Source organism: Quercus suber, unplaced genomic scaffold (assembly GCF_002906115.3).
Source record: "Quercus suber isolate HL8 unplaced genomic scaffold, Cork oak 2.0 scaffold_450, whole genome shotgun sequence".
NCBI classification, from domain to species: Eukaryota; Viridiplantae; Streptophyta; class Magnoliopsida; order Fagales; family Fagaceae; genus Quercus; species Quercus suber.
The window spans coordinates 521,361-532,557 of NW_027069901.1; the positions used below are offsets into that span (position 1 = coordinate 521,361).

Consider the following 11,197-nt stretch of genomic DNA (forward strand, 5'->3'; position numbering starts at 1 on the left):
TCTGGAGAAAAAACCAAAGCGTTACCTAGAGTCAAGCTATAATACGGTCTTTAGATTTATATTTGAAGGATAACAAGGGTTCATGAGGCTAACTCCAGAATAGAATACGAATATTGAGCAGAATATTATAGTAAAAACAAATAAAAGAAAAATATCATTAGTTGGAAGCAAAGTATTAAGTATTCAGTTCAAACGGAAAGTATACAACTTCCTTACAACGCCACTGAGGCAAGAAACAAAATGAGATAAAGGAAAGATAAAAGAGAAAATAAACAAAATTATCCTATGTCGTATACTAGTCTCCCCAACTCAGTAGGCAAATTAATTCGATAAGCAAATCCAAAAGGCTTTAGCCAAGCCTAAGGCTTGGTCTCGAAGGGTCCGCCGGAGGCCTCGCCACGTCTTGTGTATTTCCTGACCCTCGGTTATAACTTCCCCCACGTTCTCTGGGGCTCAACCTCCTCGGGTGGTTGGTCAGTTAAAGATATATCCTCGGCGGTCTTATCGTGACTCTCAACCGCTGGTAATGAGGACCCCTCCTCGAGCAGCAAGTTAGTCTCCGCGAATTCATAGGGTAATATACCCTGTCCTCCCTCCTAAGTCAGATGAGGCATCAACCCCTGCTTGGTTGAGGCTTCAAGCCAAGTCTGAGAACAGTAATGCCTGCACACTGCAGGAACTTGAGCCCGAAGGGTGGCTTCAGTCTTAGCCACCCCATCTGCGAAAACTCCTCCTCTGCTTGTTCTACAGAGCGCTCAGCGTTTATTTTTGCAAAAACCGCCTCGTCTTTGGCTTTCACAGCCTCGTCCCTGGCGTACTCGGCAACACCTTTCTCATGGATTGCCACGGTCAACTTTTCCTTCATATAGGTAATGTCCCCTTTGGCAGTCTGTAGTTGACCCTCAACGTCTTGCAAGCGATTAGTTTGATCCTCAGCTTGCTTCCTGCCACGGCTAGGTCGGAGAAGCAGTATCCCTGGCCTTCGTTATCTCCTCCAGATCCTCGGTCGCCTTTTTTAGGTCGGCCTCAGATCTCTTGAGGGTATTGGCAGCTTCCAAGAACTTGTCACGCTCTTGCGCTAAGGCATTGCTCTGGCCATCTACCTCCTCGTCTAACCTGAAAAGAGCCTGGATAGCCTGCCAATAAAAAAAAGTAACTCCGTAAAGAGAAAGGAAGGTACTAAACGACAAAATTTGAATAAAGTAAATAGGTGCCAAAGGACCCACCATGCCTAGATATTTCTTAAGGTCAAGGACAACCTCTAACCTACTCATATTTCTTAGCTGGCCATGTCAGTGGAAGAAGAAGAGATTTCTCCAGGGCCTCGGCTACGAGAGCCCCCTCGGCTCCTTGAGATTCCCGCATCGACGCGTTATCCATCAGGGGCTGATCATGGAGCATGGCAGCGGGCAGCCAGGCTTGAGCCTCTGACTGCTGGATGGCCTTCTTACCTTTCGTTGACCACCGAGCTTCAGTTGCTTCGGAGGCCTGCGAAATCTACCCTCCTCGGGCGGGAATGGGATTTGCTCCCATCCATTGGCTCCTTACCCTTGGAAGTCTCTTCCTTTTCGGGTCATGAGACTCGGTCTGAGGGTCTGATACTGTGGGGCAGAGGACGACCTGGTCTGCACAGTTAAAATCTGGGCGGAGGTGCTGGGGGCTGGGGCTGCGACTCTTCCAGTACACCCTTCTTGGAACCGCCTTCGAGCAGGTCAAGAAGATTGGTTTGGGGCTGTCTTTTTAAACCCATCTCAGCCTGAGTACCAACTCTTAGGGACCGGAGATCGCTTCGGACAAATGAGGTCTCCTAGATCACCAGAGGGATCCTCGGACTGATCAGCTAAGTTGAACACACTATATTCGTCCTCAGAAGAACTCAGTTCAACCACCTCCCTTGCCTTCTTAGATAGTCCTTCCTCGGCCACCGTTACTTGTTGGGATGAGGAGGGACCTGCTAGCGGAATGCCTTCAGGTATATAAGACCCCTCGAAAAATGCAAAACCGTCCTCCACCACGGTAATCTGCGTAAGCCGAGGGTCACGAGCTCTAATTACGTGCTTCGGGACTGGGAATGATTTCTGAGCTGGGTCGCATCCGAGGATTTGATGAGCAGCTCTGACCTGGTTATCAGTTTCGTTCAGGAAAAGGTCCGACCTAAGAACGGTTTCCAAATCCGCTTTGTTAACCAGGTGGAAATGACGTGCAAAGGCGTGCGGATCTGCGAAAAGAAAAGTGAAACTCCTATGGTTAATCAACCAAATCGGATATACAGTTATAAAACTTGAAAATACTGAAACCTAGATTGTCTTTTACTTCGGATACCCTACCTGGCTCCCCCTCTACTGTTGGGCAATGAAAACCGTTGTGCCACTCTCCCGACACTATGAGGAAATCTTGGGTCAACCCCTTATTGGAATCAGGAAGACACTGGATGAGACGAACCCTATCGTCCCTTGTCTTCATATAGTACGTCTTACCCCTCAGGTGATGAAGGTTGTAGCACCAGTTCACATCGTGGTGAGTCAGTCTCAGCCCCATTTTCTCATTCAGGGTATCTACACACCCTAATATCCTAAATACATTCACGGCACACTGAGTAGGAGCCAGGCGGAAATGCCTAAGGTAATTGAGAGTCACTGGCCTCATAGGGATTCTCATCCTTCCCTCTACGAAAGCGACTATCGGAATCACGACTTCACCCTCTCTCCTCCTAATGTACTACTTCCCTTCTTCACAGTACTTCAGACTCACATTATTGGGTATCCCATAGTCTACGATGAATTTGTTCATCATCTCCTCGGACTTAACTAACTTCTTAAACTTACCCATCCCCCAAGGACAACTAAAAATTTCAGAAGAAGAAAAGAAAGAATAGAACCAAGGAAAATTTGGGGTCACTGGAAGAAGAAGACTTACAGAAGTATGACGATGCTCTTCAAGTAGTGTGCAAGTTGAACCAGATTCAAATCATACGCATCAATAATTGTAAGCGCGAAAATGAGGAAACCGAGCGGTTCAAACAGGTACTTATACTCCCCCTTAGGTTCCCCAAATGTAACAGCTTGCCCATAAAAGCAGGGGATCCCCACCGAACAATTACCATCATACCGTTGAAAGTGGGGAACGTGGTGCCGCAAAAATTTAATGTGGGCACAGATTAAGTCTTGAAACGCTAAAAACGCGCATCGAGCAGTCGAAAAGTCACCAGCATTAACACGAACCGAAGTGGGGCGACTCGTCTAGAGGGCCCGCAAGTATCAAAACCCTCCTCCCCGTCTGAGGGAACGTGCAGCAGGGTTTTGAGGGGCTATTGTGGGGCCCGTGGGCCTGATAGCCTCAGTCCATCATGTAGCCGGCCCAAGGCCCATGCCGAGGAATACTGACCATTCAAGGCTAAATTGGGGAAGACCTCTTTTCCGGATCCACGCCGAGGACCTCCTCGTCCTCGGCATGACAAGGATGATTTTTGGGAAAGACCAGACCCAAAGTAAGCTGTCACCCTCACACTTAATGCATTCACCTAACCCCTCTGACCGCATGAATGGGGATATAACCCCTTAGCAGGGCAACGTTGATCAGAGTGAAGCACTTGAGTACTGATAAGGCCTCTGATGGGACGGATGGCCAGAAGAGAGGCAAATGGATGATCAACAGATGGAATAAGGAGATAGGAAGATGAAGACTATATAAGAAAAGCAAGTAAAGTAAAAAGAGAGGGGGGGAAAAAAGAAGAAGAAAAGGGGCTCCTCGGCCACGGGCCGAGGAGCATCCCCCCAGTTGTAAATTAACTCTTAAGTATTTTCTTTAATAAAAAAAGAGTTCATGCTTGGTGAACGACGGCCAGCACCTAAACCTTTAACCCACTCTCTAAAAATTTATTGTTTGGACTTGTTGGGCTGAAGACCCAGTCATACTCAGGGTCAAATCCAAACTGAGTCCCTACAATGACTATTTTAAAAAGGTTTTAAAACTATTTTTATGAAAAATATAAAAAATTGATTTTTTTTTCTTTTCCCATAATTTTTATTTAAAAAAAATGCTAAACCAATGTCCTTGGAGAACTTGTTAACTTTTCCCATAATAAAATTAGGAAGAAAAAAAAAAAACTATTAAAAGTTATTTTTGCTGGTTTTGACTTTTATTATGAATCCATTTGATTAGGCATTTTAGGAGATTAAAAAGTGTTTTTAAAATCCAAAACTGACTCATTTTAAACTCAAAACACAGTCTTTCTAACCTTATACAAACGTACCCTAAGAACAACCTCATAGCTTATCAAAAGTAATTCAGCAAAAACAAAAATAGCTTATCAAAAGTAAGAACAACTTAATTTATTAAGGCGAAAGCGGTATGTGGAGACGAATTTCGGCTTAACAAAACATTGTTACAACAGCAATCTATCGAGGCGACACGAGATCGAAACCTGAAGTAGTTGTTAGATTGTGAGTTGCCTTTATTGTTTTGTTCGCCGAAGCGCAGAGAGAGAGAGAATGATGAGAGTGACCATGGGGGGAGGAGAGAGAAAGAAAATCTTGGTGGGTTTGACCTTGGAGAACTTGTTAACTTTTCCCATAATAAAATTAGGAAGAAAAAAAAAAAACTATTAAAAGTTATTTTTGCTGGTTTTGACTTTTATTATGAATCCATTTGATTAGGCATTTTAGGAGATTAAAAAGTGTTTTTAAAATCCAAAACTGACTCATTTTAAACTCAAAACACAGTCTTTCTAACCTTATACAAACGTACCCTAAGAACAACCTCATAGCTTATCAAAAGTAATTCAGCAAAAACAAAAATAGCTTATCAAAAGTAAGAACAACTTAATTTATTAAGGCGAAAGCGGTATGTGGAGACGAATTTCGGCTTAACAAAACATTGTTACAACAGCAATCTATCGAGGCGACACGAGATCGAAACCTGAAGTAGTTGTTAGATTGTGAGTTGCCTTTATTGTTTTGTTCGCCGAAGCGCAGAGAGAGAGAGAATGATGAGAGTGACCATGGGGGGAGGAGAGAGAAAGAAAATCTTGGTGGGTTTGGCAGTGGCAATGTTTTTGGGAGTAGCAGTATACTTGAGGCTTTGGACCATCGATTATTCTTTTTCTTCTGATGACTCCGAAATCCTAAGGTTTTTCTTCCCCTTCTGTGTTTTTTTCCTTTATGGGTTCTGCTTCCTAATCTTTCTTTCTTTCTTTTTGGTTTCTTTAATGTGTAATTGAACATGGGGTTTTTCTTTTTGTGCTTAAAAATCTTTGTAGAAGACAGTTTGATCTTGCAAACAGGGAAGCCATGGATGAATCTGCAGAGTGGAGGCTGAAATATGATGTGGAAGTAGAGAGGTTTACCAACTGTGCCAAAGAACTCAATGAGGTATACAATAACTTAATTCATTTGTGGGATTAGTGTTTTTTGCTTTGGAATTATTGGGGTTTTTTTATATGATAGATTCATAGCTCATGTGTCATAGGATTTTGTGAATTGAATTAATTGCAAGATATGTATAATGTACCTTTGTAGCTATAACTATATATTTTTGTTTGTATCAGTTCATATCCTTTTGTTCTTGATAGGTAAGAACTCAATTTTATTGCCAAAAGGAACGTATCAATTTATATCCTGTATAGATGTTTACATAGAGATAACCTGGCAAAGTTTTATTTCATTTAGTTTCATGTTATATGAGTTTCTGGTGAGAATTATCAACTTCTAACCTGAAATTCTGTTTTGTTTTAATCAACCATGATTAACCTGAACTTCTAATACTTGTGCTGTTATGAATTCAAACTTGGATGGAATTGTATGCTAAGTTGGTGACATTGCGTGCTTATTAAAGTGTTATATATGGATGACTGAGCATATATGGAGTATGACATTTGAGCTATAATCCTACATTGAATAAACCATTTTGGGGAAACCAAAATGTGGTTTTTGAGCTATATCCTAAGACTATTACTGTATTAAGTATTTACGTGGCAATTTATAATACTATCTACGTATATCATTGAAGGATATAGTTTAGTTCTAAATCAGTTTGGACTTTGGAGCTATTTCCTTTAACTCACTACGTTGTGATTTATAAGACTATCCATGTGTATTATTTAAACAAGTTACATGACTTATTAAAAAATTCATTTGTGGCATTGGCCCAAATTTAGGAAGTTCATATTCTAGAGACTTGTATGCAATGCATTCCTCCATGGTCTCATTGTGAGGATACACTCTCTGATCACCATTGCACCTCTACTACCTATCAAAATTCCATCCATGCCATGGACCTCTGCTAACACTCCCCTCCTTCCAACCAAAAAGTCTATTAAATGATTGAGTTTGTGCTCAAGGAGAGGGGAAATGGGAGATTTAAACTATTGAGCTTCGCTTTATAAGGTGTGATTCCAGATGATTGTTCTACCCCTAGGGGGTTGGCTAGTTAAGAGATTATTGTGTGAATAATGTGCATGGTGGACTGGATGCTTTGGAACCATCATTTAGATGAATCAATATACAGCAGTTGGGTTAGTTGACAAAATGATAACTACTCATTTGCATTAGCCTTCTAATTGACAGTTGCTTTTTTTAGACTCCAGTATTGCGTACACTTAACAATTATGATTCTTCTCTATTTTTCTATTTCTTCCTTGTCTCTCCCTTTTTAGAAGTATAGCTGAGGTTTAACAGCCTCTCTTCCTCTGGATTGAATAATTATGGATCTCCTTGACAGATTAAGGAGTCTATCGAGAACAAGGTGGAAGATGAGAAATTGGCAATGGTACAAAAGGTGACTCTTTACTTCATATTATCATGTACTTTCCTTTTTCTTTCCCTCAATGTTCTAGTTGACATTCTTTAGGATGCATTCAGTTTCCGCATGATGAGGGACAACCAAATTCAATAGCTTAGTGACAACTAAGCTGAGAGTTGTTTGCACATTAGTATTTAATACAGTGCTTTAGTTAAATCTAACTTTACTTCTGAAATTGTCTTGAAAGCAATCGTTGATATTTCTTCAAAAAGGCCGGTAGAATTTCTTTTTTTATTTTCCGAACCTTCAAAAAAGTGTTTTCACCTCTGTATTTATGGACAACCATGGGATTCCAGGGTACTAAGAATAACTTAAAAGTTACATTCAGTTTGATTTTTCTGTTCTTTTTCTTACAAATTCAAACATTACCAGGAAAATACAGCCTTGCTTGAAAGGGTGGAAGCCTTAAAACAGGAGCTTGAGGATGCCAAGCTGAAGTGCAACTTGCATTAGATTAATTGATCACCATAAATTTGACATTGGGTAAATGAGATTTCTGCATATTAAGCTTTACCTTCATGTGTCATTAGCATGTGTCTGAGGGAAGCAGTACTTTCTGAGCAAATCTTTCGGAGTGCAAATTTTTAGCTCTCTTGACTGTTATTCAAGCACGGGAAATATATCTTCGATGATATATATGGTTCCTTCTCAGCTATCATGTAGAATGCTTAGTAAGCAGATATTTCAACTATGAGTTGTTGAAATAATGACGACCCTGATGTTCTTATTTTTCTCCTTTCCTTATTACTAAGGGAAGGTTTGGGTTGGTCTCCGAATTTCAACCTTCTCTTTATGTAAATTGTTTTTTAGGAGGAAAATCTTTGTTGACAGATCTTCTTGAATTTTGGGCAAGAGATTTGTTTGGTTGTGAAAGAGTAAATTTTGTATGTCTGTAAGAGTCATCATCACTAACATTTAGATGTATAGGCCAGTGAATCTATAGATTTCTGTTTCAAAATGTTTTGCATGTGTTTTCATGTGGTTTGCATGTGTTTCCCCCTGCTACACTTGGGGTAATAAAGAGAGACTTGTGTACTCTAGTCCTTAGCAAAATGTTGCTAGGCTGCTAGCTATGTAATAGGACAGAAAATTTTGTTTTTCGTTCAGGACTTCCTTGTCTCACCTACATCTCTAGCTTCTCTAGCTTCAGAAAGGGTTTTGAGTTATGGGCAAAGATTGGGTCCAATGGTTCCAGAGCGTTGGGCCCGTTGATGATGACGCGTGTCCACTTTGGTCATATGTTGCCATCGCAACAAGTCCAATGCATTGGAGCCACTGGACCCAAGCCAAGTCCTCAAGTTCTGTTATATATATCACATGGTGAAAAGCATTATTATTATTGTTACTTTTTTTTAACATAAAGGGCTTGGTCCTTCACTGGAGTTCCTTTTAGTCACTTTGCTTGAGTTTAGTGATACTAATCACATTATATTTAGATCAGATATTCTCTTATTGTATACAAACTTTATGATTGACTGATTGAGGAAAACACTTGTGTAGTGCAAATCTCAACATGATCCTTTTTGTTACTAACAAAAATGGTAAAATTTTCCCAGTGTATTTGATGTATTATGCCCTCTTTCCACACAAGGGTTGGTTCTCTGCACAAGGTCAGACTTAGGGAGTCTTGCTATCTCCTCTAGAACATAGATTACTTTTTACCAGTCCAACCTGGGAAATTAAGCGTGTTTGGAGACACTAGCCTTGCACCGACACATGTTTTGATGTTTTGCAATTCGCATGCTTTCGACTGTGTGCTTGGTGTATGACAGTTAGGCTGTATGACAGAATCTTAACTGTATGTTTGGAAGGACCGAAATGAATGGTATTAAAAAGGATCACATAGAAAATTGTGTCTATTTTTTTTAAGTTTTATTTAACAGCTTGTTTGGAATGGGGAAATTGAATAAAATGGAAAGGAATAAAAAGAATATTTTAAGAATATTTATTTCCATTCCTTGTTTGGGAGTTTAATAAGTAGGAGGGAATGAAATGGGTAATTGTGAATGTTCATTTCTCTCTATTTCTCTCAAAACTTCAAATTTTCATTCCTTTCAAAATTGGGAGGAATTGGATTTAGGTTTAATGAAAATTTTATTAAAACTCTTAAAAAATACCCTTTCAATCTTAGCCCCTTTTACACATGACACATTTTTTTCTCAACCAGACATACAAATATATGCTATCATTCTTGCTCTCTTTGCACTATGTTGCTTACGCTACTACTATTCTCTTACTGGTGATTTCTCCATCAAATCCCGTGAGTCTTTCAATTTCATTGATTTATTGACTTTTGAAAAGTAGGTGCTAGTATATGTGTTGTGCTTTGATGGAATTCCAATTTTCAATACCAATTGATCCCACGCCAATTTCTGCTTGTTTTATATAGTATAACAATTTTGAAAGCAAAAAACAAGCAACAACAGTGTTCACATCGAGTCTAAACCAGAATCAATTTTTATGTTCTATAAATTGAAGGGTGTAAATAGTAATGTTGTTATAAAATAATTTTATTTCATTTTTTCTAATGTTGGCTCCAACAATGTTACTCGCATTCCATTCTTTTCCATTCATTTATTTTAAAACATCTAAACAAGATTATTTAATTATATTTTATTTCTATTTTTTACATTCATGTCTCTTACTTAAATTAATTCCAATCATTTCCATTCTTTTATGATCATTCCGTTCTATTATCTTATGAACTCCCAAACGAAGGCTTAAGTACATTCAATTCTTTACTATTCCTTTATGATCATTTTATTTCATTTCCTTATGAATTCTCAAATGAAGACTAGGAGTTCAATAAGATGGATTGAGATGGACATTCCTTATAACCAATCCATTCCATTTTAAGCATTCCTCTTAAAAATGAACTTTTTTTCTTTGGGTGATAATACCTATTTTATCATCTTTTGAAAGACAAATAAAAAGTGAAAACTATACTTGTAAAATTCTATGTTTCTTTTTATTTTAAATCCTATTTATATAAACTCTTAACATGCTACAAAAATACACCATATTAAGATCTATATATTCATTATTTAGAGCAAAAATAGATGAACAATGCGTCTTTAATACAAGCTTGGTGACGATTAATTAACCGGCAAAACTTGGTGACGATTAATCCTGTGAATGTTTGTCCAGAAAAATTATTTAAGTCCAGATGAGCAGATAAGAGAAAAAGATGGAGAGGAAGGCTATTTAAGCAAGCAAATGCAACATAATACTATTGGGGTCTCTTGAAATTGTCACAACCCTAAATGATAATTCTTCATCTTCTTTCATAATACAATCACTATTATGCTAATCATGGCAATAGCCTAATCCTTCATACACACATAATTATCCTTGCCCTTCAGGCAAAAGGTAATTACTATAAATAAGTAGACGGTTGGAGGAGATGATGTATGTAAATCATCTGGACTCCTAGCTTGTAAAATAGTAATTTTTCTTGTAATAGAGAGATTGGTTTTCAATCTGAGGTATTGGTTGAGGAATCAGGATCAGTAGGGTCTGTTTTTAATTCTTGGAGGAATCTTGTTATAGTCTGCACGAAAACTTCATTGTTTTCAGGTTGCTGGCTTGAGGAGGCAGCTGGGGCAGCAGTACTACTAGAACTGTTCTCTTTTGAACCCTGTGGAAAAGTCATAAAATTATTGATGAAACCACATGAAAAATGAAATGGTAATGATAAAATAAAGCTGATATAATCTTGCTTCTTACATATTTAGACATTTCCCCAACATGCATATCAGAACATTTACAAATCATGATTTTTGGGGGCCAAAACATTTTTTTTTAAATTACTATTCAAAAATAAAAAATGAAAAAAATCTAATTTAAAATTAAATTAATATATAAAAAATTAAACTGACGAATATTTTATATTAACAAAATATAAACAAAATATTTTTTCTTTACAATCATTGATGATCTATATATGGGTCAAATGACTGTTTTATTTTTTTGATATTTTGTGACAACTTTCAATTTGCAATACCTAGTTTTTATTTTTGGTGGTCAAATATAAATTTTTGAACCTAAATATTGCATACTAATAAAAAATAAAAATAAAAATTTCAGGAAGCCATGACCCCCTTGTTAAATGGCTTATTTTAATTGTTTCAGTTCTTTCACAAAGAGTGCCATTTTTTCTGCCAGTAAGACCAGCATGCAAGCACCCTTAAAAGTTTTTTTTTTCTTCTAAAATATGGTCTTCTGATTGTTTAAAGTTTTACAGCAGTAAAAAAAAAAAGATAGAAAAAGAAAAAGAAAAAATGTATGAAACTAATGGTCTTAATTAAAAGATCTTAGGGAGGATGTTAATACCCTTTGTCGCTTCGGGGGCCTGGTCTTAGTAGTGTTCAGGATTCCAATGAGCTCGTCAAACTGAAAA

General features: G+C 38.1%; 1 protein-coding gene across 2 annotated transcripts; it reads left to right on the plus strand.

The window, feature by feature from the left end:
- The first annotated feature begins 4,766 nt into the window (after positions 1-4,766).
- LOC112036572 (uncharacterized) lies at positions 4,767-10,277 on the plus strand. Of its 2 annotated transcripts, none has more exons than XM_065762291.1 (4): positions 4,767-5,127; positions 5,258-5,369; positions 6,718-6,774; positions 9,946-10,277. In XM_065762291.1, the coding sequence occupies exons 1-4, from the start codon at positions 4,985-4,987 to the stop codon at positions 10,042-10,044; spliced, it is 411 nt and encodes a 136-aa protein (XP_065618363.1). In that variant the 5' UTR covers positions 4,767-4,984; the 3' UTR covers positions 10,045-10,277. The 2 variants fall into 2 exon arrangements, with proteins under 2 accessions (XP_065618363.1, XP_065618364.1); XM_065762292.1 differs by lacking the exon at positions 9,946-10,277 and adding an exon at positions 7,171-7,689 and having other exon boundaries at positions 4,771-5,127.
- The last annotated feature ends 920 nt before the right edge of the window (positions 10,278-11,197 follow it).

Coding starts and splice junctions, on each gene's coding strand:
- LOC112036572 (XM_065762291.1), top strand. CDS start 4,985: ATGATGAGAGTGACCATGGGGGGAGGAGAGAGAAAGAAAATCTTGGTG. Junction 5,128..5,257: donor GATGACTCCGAAATCCTAAG/GTTTTTCTTCCC, acceptor AAATCTTTGTAG/AAGACAGTTTGATCTTGCAA. Junction 5,370..6,717: donor GTGCCAAAGAACTCAATGAG/GTATACAATAAC, acceptor TCTCCTTGACAG/ATTAAGGAGTCTATCGAGAA.